Source organism: Gracilinanus agilis, chromosome 1, assembly GCF_016433145.1.
Source record: "Gracilinanus agilis isolate LMUSP501 chromosome 1, AgileGrace, whole genome shotgun sequence".
Taxonomy (NCBI): domain Eukaryota; kingdom Metazoa; phylum Chordata; class Mammalia; order Didelphimorphia; family Didelphidae; genus Gracilinanus; species Gracilinanus agilis.
In genome coordinates, this window is record NC_058130.1 from 150,066,664 (window position 1) to 150,084,657 (window position 17,994).

General features: G+C 34.5%; 1 protein-coding gene across 1 annotated transcript; it reads left to right on the forward strand.

Annotated features, from left to right (window-relative positions):
• The first annotated feature begins 15,204 nt into the window (after positions 1–15,204).
• Positions 15,205–16,164, forward strand: LOC123231011 (olfactory receptor 13C7). Its single transcript, XM_044657214.1, has one exon. It carries the CDS (start codon positions 15,205–15,207, stop codon positions 16,162–16,164), a length of 960 nt encoding a protein of 319 aa, XP_044513149.1.
• Positions 16,165–17,994: the final 1,830 nt, after the last annotated feature.

Below are 17,994 nucleotides of genomic sequence, written 5' to 3' on the forward strand. Positions count from 1 at the left end.
TTGGGAAATCCAGTCCAATGTGATTAGCATAATGGTTGGAATTCTGACTTTTCTAGTCATTATAGGTCTGTTTATGTTTGTTTCCTATATTTTAATCATTTCTGTCACCTTGAGTATCCCTCCTGTGGAAGGAAAATGAAAAGCTCACTCCACTTTTTCTGCCCATCCGATTGTGGTTATTATAGTCTATGGAATTATGTTCTTTATGTATACAAGATCCAAGTCTAACGAATCTCTTGGAGGTGATAAATAAGAAGTAGCATATAAGCTCACCTCCTTGTTCTATATCATGGTGATTCCTATGTTTGATCTCTTGATCTGAGAAATCAGAATGTGAAGTCAATTGTAAAGAATATGTTAAATCAAAAACTATTTACTGAAGGAATATCATATGATCCTTATTTTGCCATAAAATGACCATTTAATTTTGCTGCACTTACATGATATGGAAATATAGTCATGGATTCATGAGTCTGCTTCTTAAAAAGTACCTCTATGGTTAGAAATAAAGTCATCCTATTTAATTAAATGTCCTTAGGAAATAAGCTTGTGCCTACAAATGTTGGCAACAAAGATTAAAAGAGTAATTTTTAAATCATTTTATATTCAGTATCTTTATAGTAAAGGGTTGATATTTCTTCAATTGTTGTTTGTGGTTTAAACTTTGATTTTTCTTCTCATGGCATAAAAAAGGATGATAGAAGGCAATCAATGAAAAAACAAAAAATGACTAATTCTTTACTAAGTCCAATGTAATTTAATTCAATTTCCCTGGAAATATAATGTATACCACCACTAAATAATTAGGCATGTAACATGAAGTTAAATTTTATAATCCTGAAATAAAAGAAATCTTATATTCTACCCCAAGATTTCCCTGCCTAGGATATAGATATATTTGATGATAGTAAGAACAAGAGCAGAGACCAACCTGCTTTTCACAAAATTATTTGCACATCATAAGTACTTAATAAATATATTTCCATTTCATTTCTTCATTTTCTTCATTTTAATCATAATAGGGAATATTTGAGAAATAACTATATTTTGCTATTGAAATTAATTTTATTTATTATGGACATATTCATGGTATTCCCCAGCATTATTTTCCATTCAGTATTGAATAGGGGAGTTGGGAAGATTTTTCTTATGTGCAAATGCATAGTATACTTTAGAATTTATTTCCTTCCATAATGAATTGGGAGTACAGAAAGGTTATGCTGAAAGTCAACAAGTTTCAAGACCAGTGGTTAATAATTCCTGTTCTTCACACCAGGGTCATCATACCATGCAAAAGCTTATCTTTAACTTTGATCATTCTGAGATGGCGCAAAATATTATGGGTTTTTTTAGAAAGGAATTGAGTGTATTTTCCATTATCTCTATATCAGGTTCCTTCAGTTTCTCTTTCCTTCGATCCCTCTTTCCTCACCAGAGGGTCAACTGTCATGTTCTGTTTATATGTACATATTTGTATGTAATATGTACATATATAGCACTTTGAAAACTAAAGTACTATACAAATGTTAGCTATTATTATTACTCTCTATGGTGCTTATATTAATACATACTCATAAGTGGTTTTTTTCTCTTCACCTTCCTTTTTAGTTTAAAACATATAGATTGTAAAACTCCAGTACATATATATTTTACCAATCCCTATTTCACATATTTCTTCATTGGCCAAAAGCCCAGGATTCCATTGTATAAAGGGAAAAAAGGAACCACAGTTATTTTGGGAAGTGTTTGGGAATGTAATGTGGAAATCCCCCAACCACCTAATGTTCTAATATTAGATAATTCCTAACATCTAAGCAAAGACACTATAAAGCAGATGGTCTCAATAACTTGTAGAGTATCTACTTGCTGAACTTCAATAAGAAACTTTAGTTTTTTTTCTTAAAAAATTAAAAGATTACTTTCCTAATTGTAAAATCCTCTTCCTTTTGTCTTCTGCCCTTGAACAGAGAACATTTTCTTGTGAAAATACAGTTCTACTTCTGTTCCAAATAACACCCTTTCTTCATTAACCAATTCCTTCCTTTCTCTATCTTTTCTTCCTCAATGAAATGATTTACTTTTCTAACCTGAGATGCTGATTGTCTATTCTCAGTGGGCCTAAAAGATTACAAAAATCTGATCTCTGCATCAATCATCTGATTTGCTATGAATGAATAGCATGCTAATATAATAAATCCCTTTAATTTTTCACCTAAGGTCATGGGATAGATGCCAGTTGACAATTCCCTGGCACCATGTTTTGCAAATACAGTCTTCTTAACAGACTTAATCACTTCCTAAATCTGTAGTTTTGGGTAGAAAATTGCCTAAGATTTAATGTAAGATTTGTTAATAGACCCAAAAAACAATAAATTAAATGGAATTGAGAATACAGAAATAGAGAAAAATGTATATGAGAGCAGTATTTGATAAACTTTAAATTATAAAACTTTGAAGAAAATAGATACCATTCAATAAAAAACCTTTTATACAATTTGGATATCATTTGACTCAAATAAATTTATACATACTTTACTGCATATACTGTAATAAATTCCAACTGGATCAATAATCTAAAGTATTTTTGTTGATCGTTTTGGCTGAAAGGGCATAATGTATTTTTCTTAATTATGAAAAAAAAAGAAAAGACTGTTGAAAGGAAAGAAATTATTAGAGAAACCTAAATCTGATTATATAAAAAAAATTTTACCCAAATGTAAATTAAATTAAAAAAGAGAAAAAAGATTAGAAAAATTTTTGAGGTAATTCCATCCTGATGCATACATTCTTTAAGGAAATGATATAAATTCATATGACTAAGACCTTTTCCTTCAGTGGATAAGTGATCAATAGTTCTGAATAGATAATTTTCAAAACAGATAACACAGATTACAGAGAAATGCTTTACTTATTAAGAGGGATGGGGGAGGGGAGAGAGAAACAGACAGATAGAGACACAGAGACAGAGAGAGAGATGGAGAGACAGACAGAGGGAGAGAGAGAGTGGGAGAAAGGGAGATAGAGAGACAGAGACAGAGAGAGACACAGAGAGATAGAGGCAGGGAGAGGGAGAGAGAGGGAAACAGAGATACAGAGAGCCAGAGAGAAGGGGGTGGGAAGGAGGAAGGAGAGGGAGAGAAGGAAAGCAGCAATGCCTTTTTAGCACCACTGGGATAGCAGCCTATGTTGGAAATAGATTCAAAGGAGCAAAATACATCACAAAAAGATGTAAGTAGCCCTGGCAACACAATACACATCTACTTCTCCCTCGGATAATGTTTGCATCTATGGGAAAGTGATATCCAGCCTGGGGTAGTGGGGGAAGGCAGTGAATAGTCTATTGCTACTTTTCTTACTACACTATTTTATTAAATTTTGCTTTTAGAAAAAGGTTTCCTCTAGTTCACTAGTAAAAGTAAAAAACTTTAGTGGAGGGTTATGACCTTGGATTTTGAGTGGATACAAAATTGATAAGGCATCAAGATTATGAAGTGGATAAAGCACTGGGCCTGGAGACAGGAAGCTCTAAGTTCAAATCAAACCTCAGACATTTCCTTGTGTGACACTGGGCAAGTAAATTAACTTCCCTGGGCCTTAGTTTCCTCCTTTGTAAAACGGTGATAATGATAGCATCTATTTCCCAAAGTCCATGTGAGGGTACGATGAGCTAATTTTTGTAAAGTGCTTTGCCATCTTGGAAGTACTGTATAAATGCTAGCAAACTGTTATTCTCATTACTCCTAAGGTTTAGAATTAGCTTGAATAAATTCTAAAAAGAAAGGAGAAAGAATCCTCTGGAGCTTCAGGTTTTTATACAATGACAGAGAGTCACAGAAACATGATCCATCCAACCTTAAATTCTCCCTCCATCATCTGAATTTAAAGTGTGGTATGGGAAATGGATAGTAAGATGCAGAGCTTGACTTTGTACAATTTATAGAGCAATTATTCATGTATTGTCTCATTATGGATTTTTTGTGTTCTGCTTAAACTATTTTCAGGGAACTTCATTGTTTGTAATTTTATGATTGTTATGTTAAAATGAAATATATCTATTAAAAATATGATCTCCATTTGTCAGATAGAAAAATGATAACTTATTGATAATCTGCTAGTAGAATTTCGAGGATTCTATGTATTTCCTAATATCATGTCCAACACACTTTGTACCAGCCTGTTCTCACTTGAGAGAACTCAACAAGTCATGTAATTCACTCCCTTTTCTTTCATGCCACAAGTTTGTCATACCTGAATTTGATTAAAGAGATACCAAGCCTTTCAAAAAATTCCTGCATAACTTTTTTTCCCACTTGTCAGATTGTTGCCAGGTCAACCACCATAAGAAGCCAGAGGTTCCTTGGCTAGAAAAAAAGGCATCTCCTTTTTATTTCCTTGTAGTAATCACTAAATCAACAAAACATCAAGATTTCTATCCTGATCAGAACACTGTGACAGTGCCTAGAGGAGGGGAGAAGATATAGAGTCTAGATAAAACATAATCCCCACTCTTTAAACATTTATTGTCTAGAACAAGATAATTAAAAGAATACAATGCAAAGCATAGCAGGAGCACCAAATAAGCAGAGGCAAGTGTCTCATCATAGATGGCAACTTGATTTTTGGCTGGATCCTCTAAGTCATGGTATTCTTTTCCCTTGTCTGTGATACTGACTGGTGTCTGATCCTTTATCTCATTCCATCTACAGCTCTGATTAACCACTTGATCTTCACATGTGATTTTGACATTCAGAACATCCTTTTCTGCTTCAATATATCCGGATCCCTGGCATTAGGTAAGAGCTATATCTTGGGCTCCCAGAATTACAATTTCCTCCCTGTTCCTGACTATCTGTCAACCATTACAGACAAATGCAAAGCCCACCTCAATATCTGACCCAAGTCTCTGGCATCACTGATTAACACTTTGTGGAATCCCACACCTTTGACTTACCACCCCCATCATCATGACAAATAAACCTCATTGCTATTTCTTCAACACCTATTTTTTTTTTATAAAACAAGACTGAATGCTTAGTAAGGTGTTTGGTACATAATAAATGCATGTGGACTTTTATGTATGTCTTAAAATATGTACAGTAAGATTCAGGTGTTATCTAAATTATACTTATACACAGAGACGGATACACTGTGGGATAATCCAATGTAATGGACTTCTCTACTAGCAGCAATGCGATAATACAGGACAATTCTGAGGGACTTGTGAGAAAGAACACTATCCACATCCAGAGAAAGAACTTTGGGAGTAGAAACAGAGAAGAAAAACAATTGCTTGATCACATGGATCGATGGGGATATGATTGGGGATGTAGAATCTAAACAATCACCCTAGTGCAAATATCAATAATATGGAATTAGGTCTTGATCAATGACACATGTAAAACCCAGTGGAATTACTCATTGGCTACAGGAGCTTGGAGGAAGGAGGGAAGGAAAGGAATATAAATTATGGAAACATGGAAAAATTATCTTGATTAATCAATTGAATAAAATTTTAAAAAATTATAGAATATTCCAAAATGAATATACCTCTATTCATTTCCAGTAATGTAAGTAAACAACTAGTAGATAACCGAGGGTTGCCAAGTAGGCCTAAATCTCAGACTTTTCAAATTAATAAATAAGGATTATTTGCTTTTACAATTAAATGAATACCATTAAACTGGTAGGAAAACACACTCTGTTAAATATGTTAATTACTTCTTTCCTCACCCCCAGGTTACACACACGCACAAAAAAAAAAAGATTCTTTCTTTCATAGACTACAAATAAATGTTACTGTTTTGGAATTCGTGATAAGAAATTTCCTGACATGCTCTTAACCTGTATATCAGAGTAAGCCTTAAACAAATTTAGCTACACTAACATAATCCTAATTGGATCTTTGGGACATCATCCCAGAAGCATAAAAAGTTTATAAACTTTCTACGATTCAATCTTGAAACTATAAATGACTTCAGGGACCAAAAATAGTCCCAAAAAGAAATGAAAGATATAAATTGGCTCTTGGATTCAGTGATCAATCCTTTGATGATTGCATCTAAAATACTCAATGAAATTAGTCATTGTGAAAAACTTCATCTGAAGCCTTAATAATTACATAGGATGATTCCTTATTAGAGCATTTGTAGATTCAATATTATTATTTCAGCCATGTAGCAGATTAACAAACATTAACCTCCCTCAAATTATCACTGATAAAGGTAAGTGGGGACTAAAAAACAATAGGAAATAGAAATTCCAAGTGTTGCACTCACATTTCTAGCATTCAATTCAGTATCTTATTGGCACAAATAACCCATGAAAAATATAAACAAGAAAAAGCCAATGAAATAGTAAGTCATGTCTGAAAGTCTGGTGGATGTACCCAGACATCCAGAGTGATGTGAAGGCATATTCTTGATTACAAAGAGAGAAATATATAATTCTTTGATCTATCCTCAGAAACAGGTTCCTTCTTTTTTCATCTATGATAGCCATCTAAAGTGTTGGGTATGATGTTTAAAATGCTTTGTTAAATCTATTAGAATGTACTGCACGACCAATTGTAGGTTCAGGTGATAGATAAGAGCTTAGGATGCTACATAAATGATAGTATTATCATTACTATAGTTATTTATTATATTACCCCTATAGAACTGTTCTTGGAGGACCAGTTCCATGCAGTCTCAGGCAGCGATGCAAACATGGAGAATCAAGAAAATTATAGCAGTCTTGGGTGCTCTAAACTGTTTTATCTCCATCAGTATATATATATATATATATATATATATATATATATATATATATAATTTTCTTTTTCTATGTTTTAAGGATCTAGGTTTTCATTAGTATGCATGTGACCTCCATCAGTGCAAATTACAAAGTCTCTGCAACTTAATAGAGTTTTTAGAATTGCTGAGCTAAATTCATCACTTGGCATTCGTTCTGAGGTTGAGTCCTCCACTACCCCAATACTTAATTAAGCAAGTTTACAAACAACAGTTTGTGACTTCACCTATGCTAAGAGCCTCTTAAGATGCTAAAGTTGGCCATATCTTGCCTTTACTCTACATAGACTTAAAGAACTAGGTCCCCCATGCCATAATGAAGTATATTAACAGAATTTTGGTGAGGAATTTCATTTAATAAAAATTAAAGCATAATAAATAATAAGAAAATTATTTCTTCCTAAAAGACTAATTCCATGATAATATACAAAAAAAAGAATTAAAGAATGATCCATATGGCTTCCTATGCTCCTCCATCTCTACTCCAAATCCTCTTCCACACAGCCACAAAAGTGATTTTCCTAAAGTGTGGGTCTAACTATATCACTGCCTTACTCAGTAAATTCCAGTAATTCCCTATTATCTCTGAGATGAAATATGAAATCCTCTATTTGGCATTTAAGTGTAAGAAATAAAATGAATATAAAAGGATAGCTAAGCCTGGAGTTAGGAAGACCTAAGTTCAAATATGACCACAGATACTTATTGGCTTTTTGATACTGAGCAAACCATTTAATTTGTTTATACCAATATATGTCTATCTTGTCACTACCATCAGAACTTAAGTTCCTTGAAGAAAGGAACTGTTTTATTTTTGTATTTCTATGCCCTGTGACTAATATAATGCCTGGAATGTATTAAGTGCTTCCCAAATGCATGATGATTTCTTGATATGGAATTTTAGCTATACTTAAAATAGTAGTGAATCTACCAAAGAATGTGAAACACACTGCCCAGAACAGCTGCTGGGCCAGATTAAAATGTAATTATGAAATATTTAACAAAATAAATACAAATACAATAAAACATTGACATTACATTTTAAAATTGTCATCATGCAGCCCCTAAGGATTCTTAGGTATAGATTAGTGACCCATGTTTCTATTTGAACTTGATAACACTGCTTTACTACACAACTGGTTTATTTTTATAAGAATATCAATCATTGCAAGAATATTTTTGTCTAAGCAAGGTGCCACAGACAAAATAATTTTAGCTAGTTAGGTGTGTGATCCTTCTTATTGGGGAAACTGAAGCTGGTGCTGATGAATCCTCAGCACCAGCTTCAGTTTTCTACTGTAAGAAGCATCATCAGAACCAGCTACAGTTTCCCAGGTAAAAAGGATCATAGGATTCAGGAGCTCTTAGTTGCAGTAAGCTATAACCATTCAGGTGACCACAATAATTCTGGCACCATTATGGAGTAAGGGACCAACTAAGAAGGCTACATGAGCAGAAATGAGCTAATCCAGGCCAGAAATGGAACATGCTGAAACTTTTATGCTAATCAGCAATGTGAATGTTGAGTGGCTGCTGCACTTCCAGCCTACATGACATAAGGAGACTAGGTCTCAAAAAATAAAAATAAATGTTAAAAAGAAAAATTTTCATCTAAAATATTTCAAATGAGTTTTCTTATGATTATATTACATTAAAATAAGTGACTGTCAAACTAAATTTTTTAATTTGTGGGGATAGATGTTTGTTTCTATTTTTTTTTTAGTTACAATGTACTTTTATCACATGTGAAAAATGGGTTTTCTTGTCAGGTACCTCTCCATGGTGCTAGAGTTGTGCTCTGATGGATAATAGTGTCTTCAAAAAGACATTATCAAGAAAGAAATTGAAAGCAAAAATAAGCACTCCTGATAATACTAATAAAAAAAAGCTACTTCTGAGAATTTTTAATGCCATATTGATTTATTCCTCTACTTATAGCTCCATATAGTCCTACCAACCTGGAACAGCTAAAGTTTATAACTATAGAAATGGGCTATTTGTCTCTTATCAATAGACCACCCTAGCTAAGGAAAATAATGGTTCAGCACCATAAAGCCTGTCACCTGGTAATAATACAAATATAATATATGTGGCATATATGGTATATGTTAGAGAAATAGACAGATTATCTTTTTGGCCCTTGCTACTTGCAAAGAGCATCTATTAAGGCATAGAAGGGTTATAATTTATTCCTAGGGAGGAATCCATGATGATAAAACCCTGGATAAAATCATGGATAAATATTCCATATTAATTAAGTGACAGCCTTGTAACTATATTTTGTTCAATATAATCAAGATGAAAATCTTGGAAATTTCCCACCTAGATTAATATCTATTCAGTGCTTTTAATTTCCCAAAGAACTTTACATACTCGTTACCCCACTTATTCTTTATAATAGTCCCCCAAGTTAGTTGAAGCATAAATTATTATCCTTACATTTCAACTATTGACACAGTTCTTTATGGACATGACCTAAGCAATAAAGAAGTTTTCTATCTTTCTAATACAAATGTCTAAGACATAATGGATAACATTCTACAATTTGTTTCATCTCATTACACACTTCTGCTGAATCACAAAAGCACAGTATCTCCAAAAGGAAATAAGAAAGCACCTATAAGGATTATAGAATGTATGACCCAGATCTCTCATCCCTAAACCCTCCAAAATTCTCTCTGTCCAAGCCCCCAGATAATCCATAGCATGTCCAGTATATTAAAATTTTTTCAGGGAAACATATAACACAGGAACAAAGACAACAGAGAAAGCCATTTAGGAACAATATATCTAGGGTTAAAAGGAAAGCATTAAGAAATTAATAAGCACTGAAGAAACAAGTACTTAGGGAACTGTAATATTTTAACTATTGATTGAAGGCAACATGTTCAAAGAAAGCAGCATACATATAAAGTGAACAATTTGCCAAAGGGATAATTCCAAGAACCAGTTTCAGATTTATGAGCCATAGTTGCAAATTCAGGAATGATGGGTTCTTGGTCAGGAATGGATTAACTTAACAATATCTACTCAAATTTTAAAGGGAAAATGAATGGGCAAGGAGAAAATTACCTGTATAAATCTACCAAAATAAAAATTAAATACAAGATTAGGAGAAGGAATTGTAATAAAAAAACAAAGAAATCCTTTATAGAAAAAAATGAGGAAAAGAATCTAATAAGGAAACCCATATCTATATGTATATGAAATAATGAGTTAACAAGATAGATGAATTAGGCATGCTAGTAGAAGAAAATAAATTCAAACCTTTGAGGATTTTTGTAACTTGGTAGGCCAGGACCCATGAACAGGAAAAGAATGATAGAAAAAGAAGGGAGAAACAAAAAGTAGCATTACATTTTTTAACAGTACATTTTAAGAGGGCGTACTCAAATGAGAAAATTCAGGAACCAGAGCAAGGTGGAATATGATAGTAAGAATTTGAATGAATATCAATAGAATAAAAACCAAAAGTGTTATTGTTATTATAGTATATTGCAGAATAACTGATTAGACAGAGAGAGGAAAGAGGTGGATTCAGAAAATAGATCACAAGCCTGATATAGAGACAGTAGTGCTGGAGAAGTTCAGTTATCAAGCATCTTTTGAAGCTCTCTTTTGCCTAAAGCAAAGAAACTCATAGTTTTGTGGCTTCCTTCAATGACAATTTCCTACTTCTAAAAGCAAAGGAAATAACTTAGAAACTTGTATTTTAGACCTATTTCTCATTAACAAAGAGAAGCAGTTTGCTAGAATAGAAATGGTCATTAAAGGACTTCTTAGAATTTCTGAAAGAGGAGAGAAAATCCTGGAATACTATGGAATGCATCCTTTATTCTTTTTTGTTGTTCAGTCATTTCATTTGTGTCTGACTCTTTGTGATCCCATTTGAGGTTTTCTTGGCAAAGATACTGGAGTGGTTTGCCATTTCTTCCTCCAGATCATTTTACAGATGAAGAATTAAGGCAATATGAGCCAAGGGACTTACACAGGGTCACACAGCTAGTAAGTGTCTGATGCCAGATTTGAAGATGATAAAGTAATGGCATCTATCCACTGTAGCACCTAGCCACCCACCCAACATTTGGGGAAGACTCAATTATTAGGGTTCAAAGAAAGTATACATAAGAACTCATGGTCTAAAATTTACTGGGAAGTCCATGCAGAAAGGAAAGAAGCTTTCAAGAATCATATTCTGTAGATGAAAAGACTCAATTTTGATTATAAGGAAAAAAAGAACAAGAAATGGAAGCTGTCAAAGAGGTAGGTTTCAAGTTTAAGTTAGGAAAAAGTCCAAATAATTAGAACTATTTAGGAGAGAAGAGATATCTGGAAAGCTAATGGGTTTCCCTCCATTGTAAATCTTCAAGAAAAGGCTATAAAGTATAATTTGTAGGGTATTCTGTAGCATGGAAGCTTGTTTGAGTTATACAAGATTCCTGTCCCAACTTCTGCTGTTTGGATCTTGCCACCCTACCTTAGATGCCTTCTCATCATGGAACTTTCCTTAACTCCTGTGTCATTCTCACCCTAAACCACATCCTTACCCCATAATACCTTATGCCACTGATGAGTTTCTCTCAGAACCTTGTTTACATAAGGACCTCAAGCCAACCATCCTTCATTCTTTTCACATTCTATTTCTGAATTTTAAGACTGTGTAGTGGAGGTGGTCTCTACAAGACTGGGTCACCACATCCCAAGTGAATGTGATACTTCCCTGGTTTTTAACATCCTTTTGTATGCAGTCATCCTCCATTATAATATAACCTTCTTGAGGACAGACACTATTTTTTAAATACTTACCTTCTGTCTTAGAATTAATACTCTGTATTGGTACCAAGGCAGAAGAGCAGTAAGGGTTCAGTAATGGGGGTTAGGTGATTTGCCCAGAGTCACACAGCTAGGGCATGTCTGAGGTCAGATTTGAACGCTGGAGATTCCATCTCTATGCCTGGTTCCTAATCACTAAGCCACCTAGCTTCTTTTAACTTGTATTTATAGCCTCACTGCTAAGAAAAGGGTAAATACTTGGCATATGATAAGTGCTTAAAATGTTTATTGTTGATAAGCAAATAACCTCTGGAGTTCCTTCCAAGTCTGAGATTCTGCGATTCTTAAATTAAAGGTAAAAATATTGTTGCTAGTAACTTACCTTAGTAGTCTTTGTCTCTCTGCATTATGTGTTGTTGAGGAAATTTTATGGCTTAGATAGGCTATGAATTATTTGAGATCTTGGATAGAAGGGACACCAGAGGATTTGGAGATAAAGAATTTGTGTCACAAGTTGATGACTATATGCTGCGTTGGCAACAGTATCAGATTTACTCCTTTTCTCTCAGGCATCCCAGTGTCAAGAGATCATAGGATTCTAGAAAGTAGATGTGACTCTCTGAAAGATTGTCTAATAATTTTGGTAGCTGTCATCAGAATAGACATGGGCAGATGTCATCAGTCCCTTTGCAACCAACACAATGAGACAGAGAAGAAACACATGTAAACATGCTTAGGAACCACTATAAAAGGACACTTCACAGCAAGAAAGAAAAATGGAGGTAAGACTTTTTTATCACTTTCTTTTGTTTGAACATGATAATTATTCCAGGTTATTTCTTCTGAAGACAGACCAGTATTTATTCTTTACCCAGAATAACTTTCCCATTTTCATTGCAGTTAATCTACCCAATCTATTCCTATCACATACAAGTATATATGCTTGGGAGTAGGAAAGAATGAGATGACTCTCCACTATACACTACTTTATTGTACAGTTGATAAAAAAAAGAAGAGCTTTCTTTCTGAAAATCATATTTGGAGTCACAGAATTTGCCAGCATAGCTACACCTATTAACTAACTTGTTCAGTTTTACTTGGTGAGTCAAGAATAGTTATGTCCTTGAGACCTAGTTACATGTAACTTAATGAGCATTTATCAGTCAGTTAACAACATTCAGTGAGTACCTATGGTGTAAAGAACCTGTGTCTAGCCACTAGGAGGAAAGCAAAATAAGCAGTAGATGTCACCCTTGCCTTCAAGGTGTTAATAATCACCTGCAATTATACAGTACAAACTCCAAAGATAACACCACCATAATATATATAACATATTTCTAAATATCTGTCATCTAATTTGATTTGGAGAAAATGACAAGGGACTTTTAGAATAGTTGAATGTAGGTGTAGTTAGACTGAGTCAGAGATAGGAAGGATAGGATAGAGGAATTAGTGAAGGACTTTTTAATGTGTACAATTAGAAATTGAGATATGATTCACATTAACGGAAGCTATTAAACCGAAGTAACAGAATCATTAATTAATACAAGGTGAACAGGCTTTGCCCTATCATGCTAGCATATGTAAGCCCAGGAAGAAAGGTTGCACATCTTCAATCCAGTTCAGCTGTCTCCTAATTTTCTTACCTAGTCCTGAGCCACTATCCCTCCCAAGAGATCTGTCACTTGCATGCACCTATCTAGGATTTTTTCTACTGGTATGCCACAATGACTCTACCCTAATAGCAAGGATGGTTTTTATTAGGCCACTAGGATGAAGAACCCATGCAAAATGGTTTATCCATAATCAACAGCATTATACACATATACTAACCTCCTCAGTAACAGCCTCAGAGTCTCTGTCTCTTCCTTTCCACCAAATAATTTTGCCCCAGAATTTCTAGTCATTGCTCTGACAACAGGAAACATCATGATAAAATCAATATTAGATAAAAAATATATTTGTGGCTACAAGACTGTTTTGGAATGGACAAAATTGAGATTGACTAGAAGACTGTTGTATCAGGGTAGGCATGAAGTAGTTAGAGGCTAAATTAGATGAAGAATTGAAAAAATTGTGGCTTGAAAGAATGAGAAGGTTATGTATGCTAATGAGAAGGTTTGAAGCAGTGAATGTCTAGTGGGGGGAGAGAAAAACATGCTTACCAACTCCACTTTAGGCATTCTTAATTTTAGATATTAGGAGCATGTTTAAGAAATATGGTACTTAAGGGAATGTCAGGGTCAGGTTTGGATAAGTAGACTTTTGGAATCATTAATAACAAGGAATAGTTTAATACTTCAGAAATAATGAGGTTCCCAAAGAATCAAAACTAGAGAGAAGAGGGGAGAGATTCCTGCCACAGTAAAGGTTATTAGATGAAAAAGAGTCAGAGAGAAACAAAAGTGGATAGTGTTACAGGAATCTCTCACATCTGACACTGTCGACCACTGTCTTCTTGATACTCTTTTCCCTTTGACTCTAACTCTTCTCTCTCCTGATCCTTCTCCTTCCTGACAACCTCTCCATTCCCATGACTGATTGGTTAATTTTCTTCTTTCTATATCAGGAATATAATTTCCCCTAAGGCCTTGTCCTAGGATTTATCTTCTCTCCATATATTCTTATCAACTCCCATAACTTCAATTACTATCTCTATACAGATGATTTCCAAATCTCTATACCTAACCCTGATCTCTCCTTAAGTTCCAAACATGTGATTCCAAGTGCCTTTTGAACTCCTGAATATCCTTCTAGTGCTTCAAAATCAAATGTCCAAAATTGGACTCTTCATCTTTCCCAAAAAATGTCTACCTTCCCATCTTCTCTATTTATAATGATTCATGCCACTCTTTGCTACCTAGACTCAAAACCTCAGAAATCTCCATAACTCTTCCACATCACTCATGCCCACAACCAGTCACCAAATCCAGTCAATTCTCCCTCCATAATATCTCTCACAACTGCTCCTTCTTCCCCACTTACCTTACCACCACCCTATTTTAATAGCCTCTTCATTTATCCTTCTGTACCCAGCATCTTCCATCTCTAATGTATTTGTCATATCTCCCCTGTTAGCCTTTTGTGGAAAAGGACTAGGTCATGAATTTCACGTCTAGAATTCATTTACTCATCATTTCTGTCTGATCAAATATCTTCCTACAAAGCTTCCCTCAAGTGCCACCATCCTACCCTGTTCCTCACATTGTTAGTGGCATCCCACCTCCCCAAAAAAAACATTGAATTAACTATATATATATGCATATATATATATGTAGTGAATATGTAGTGAATATGTGTCAATGTATATAGATGTGTATAAAATCTACTTTATCTGGGATTATGCTGTTTCCTTCCAATAGGATATATGCTCATTGATTGCAAGTAATGTTTAATCTTTGTTTTTGTATCCCTAGTACCTAGCACAGTGCATGGAATAAAGTAAGCACTTAATTAGTCCTAGTTGAATGAATGAATTGATTTTTCTCTTATTTGTTGGCTTCATACTTAAAAGGATTGAAGAAAACAATAAAACAGATTCAGAAATTTCAAACTTCATCCAATTATAAAGCAGTAGTGATCCTATAATACTTTTTTATATGATTGGTCCTCTGAACTCTTGCAGGTAACATACAGGAAATAAATGGAAGAAGTGAATCAGACCACCTCTGTTACCAGATTTGTTCTCCTGGGACTTTCTGCTCATCCAAAGCTTGAGAAAATTTTCTTCGTGCTAATCCTAGTGATGTACTTGGTAATTCTTCTGGGCAATGGAGTCCTCATCATCATAACTATCTATGATTCCCACCTGCATACACCCATGTACTTCTTCCTTGGTAACCTCTCCTTCCTGGATATTTGCTACACAACTTCTTCTGTTCCTCTAATTCTAGACAGCTTCCTCACCCCAAGGAAAACCATTTCCTTCTCTGGCTGTGCAGTACAAATGTTTCTGTCTTTTGCTATGGGAGCAACTGAGTGTGTCCTCCTGAGCATGATGGCATTTGACCGCTATGTGGCCATCTGCAACCCCCTAAGATATCCCATTATCATGAGCAAGTCTGCCTATGTGCCAATGGCAATGGGATCCTGGATAGCAGGAGCTGTCAACTCAGTTGTGCAGACATCTCTTGCAATGCAATTACCTTTTTGCGGAGACAATGTCATCAATCATTTCACTTGTGAAATTCTAGCTGTCCTCAAACTAGCCTGTGCAGATATCATAACCAATGTGATTAGCATGGTAGTAGCTAATATGATTTTTCTAGTCATGCCAGTGCTGTTCATTTTTATTTCCTATGTTTTCATCATTTCCACCATTCTCAGGATCCCTTCTGCAGAAGGAAAACGCAAAGCTTTCTCCACTTGCTCTGCTCATCTGACTGTGGTGATTATATTCTATGGGACTATCCTCTTCATGTATGCAAAACCTAAATCAAAAGACTCTCTTGGAGCAGATAAACAACAAATAGCAGACAAGTTAATCTCCTTGTTCTATGGTGTGGTGACTCCCATGCTCAATCCTTTGATCTATAGTCTGAGGAACAAGGATGTAAAAACAGCTGTGAAGAATATGTTAACTCAAAAACTCTTCACTCAGTAAATGTAATCAAATCACAGAACAAAAGAACTGGAAAGATTATTACAGGTCAGATAATCCAACACAGCCCCTCCACCACTTATTATTTTTTTCTATTGAAGAAATGAACCTGGTCTAGGGGTTTAGGACAAAGGCTTAAGCATCTTGCTCTGAATAACATAATTAATTTATAGAAGATTCTGAACTAGAATCTTAAAGATTTTTTAAGTGCCTTGCAAGTAGGAGTTGTTTCATTCATTGTATTTGTAATCTCAACACCTAGTAAGTACGGTTCTTGGCACACAGTAGATACTTAATAAATACATGCTAATTGATTGATTTATATCTGAGATTTCTAAAAGAAAGATTTTGATATGTTATATATTTATCAAAAAGGTTTCATTTTGCAGAACTTGAATGCAAAATAATACCATCCCTTCAGCATATTTGACCTTGCTCACAAGAATTGTAGTTATAGCTCATAGCAAGTAGTATTTGTATAAAATATTTAGCAGTATCTAAAGAGTCACATGCCATCTGAGTGCAAGTGTTTATTTTATTACTTTTAACTCCTATTTAAAGAATATCATTTTAAAAGATATTTCTCTAGACATTCTCTTATTGGTCACTGCCTTTTTCTAGAAATATTTGGGAAACTCTCACTAGTTTTTTCACTTACTACCTATTGATGTTTAACTACAAAATTTTTATCTCCTCTCACTCATTTACCCAACCTGCATCCCTAGATATGTTCAAAGGACTTTGGGAAATGAAAAAGCAAGGAGTAAAAAAAAAGAGAAAGAAACAAAAGTAAGAGTGAATGAAATACCTTTTGTATCTACTGATCTACCTCTCTAAACTGGACAGAGAAGCTCTGATGTAAAAACTAGAAAATAGGCAAGGGGGAAATGAAGACTAATCAACACAAAGTGTGCTCTTTCTTTTTAAAAAAAATGTATTTATATGTTTTGTATTGGTATTACAAACACTTGAAGATTATCTCTACTCCATGAGTAGAGAGTCTCTTGTAACAAACTAAAACAATTTAGCAAAATTAATTATAGTAAGTATGTGCAGGGGCAGCTGGGTAGCTCAGTGGAGTGAGAGTCAGGCCTAGAGACAGGAGGTCCTAGGTTCAAACCCAGCCTCAGCCACTTCCCAGCTGTGTGACCCTGGGCAAGTCACTTGACCCCCATTGCCCACCCTTACCACTCTTCCACCTATGAGACAATACACCGAAATACAAGGGTTTAAAAAAAAAAAGCAAAAAAAAAAAAGTATGTGCAAACTTACACATATGTTGTATCACAAGCACACTCACATCTTTATTTGAAAAACACTTATTTTGATTAATAAAATCTATTTTCTTTCCATCCCAGCCCTTTCTCACCCTATAGAAGAAAAAAGACTAGAAAAATAAATTCGTATAACAAATATGCAAAACCGAACAAAATAAATTCCTTCATCTCCTGTATACATGGAGAGTGGGAGGGAGAAGAGATTAGACTGCATACCAAACTGAAGATCTATAGAGCAGTTGCACTGATTTCATTGCTATATGCATACTTGTAAAACTTGGAGAGTTTATCAGTACCGTGCCAGAAACCTAAATATTTCCACTTGAATTGTCATGGGAAGATTTTGAAGATTATTTGGCAAATAAGGTACTGGACAGTGAGGTCCTCTCTCAAGCTGAAATGCCAAACATTCAAATTCTACTGTACAGAAAGTAAATCAAAAAGGTTGGCCACATTGCACAACTACCAAATAGATATTTATCCAAAAGATCATTTTGTGGAGAACTCAAAAGGAGTGGTACAAGGACATTCTTACAGCTTCTTTGAAAAACTTTGA

Coding starts and splice junctions, on each gene's coding strand:
- LOC123231011 (XM_044657214.1), top strand. CDS start 15,205: ATGGAAGAAGTGAATCAGACCACCTCTGTTACCAGATTTGTTCTCCTG.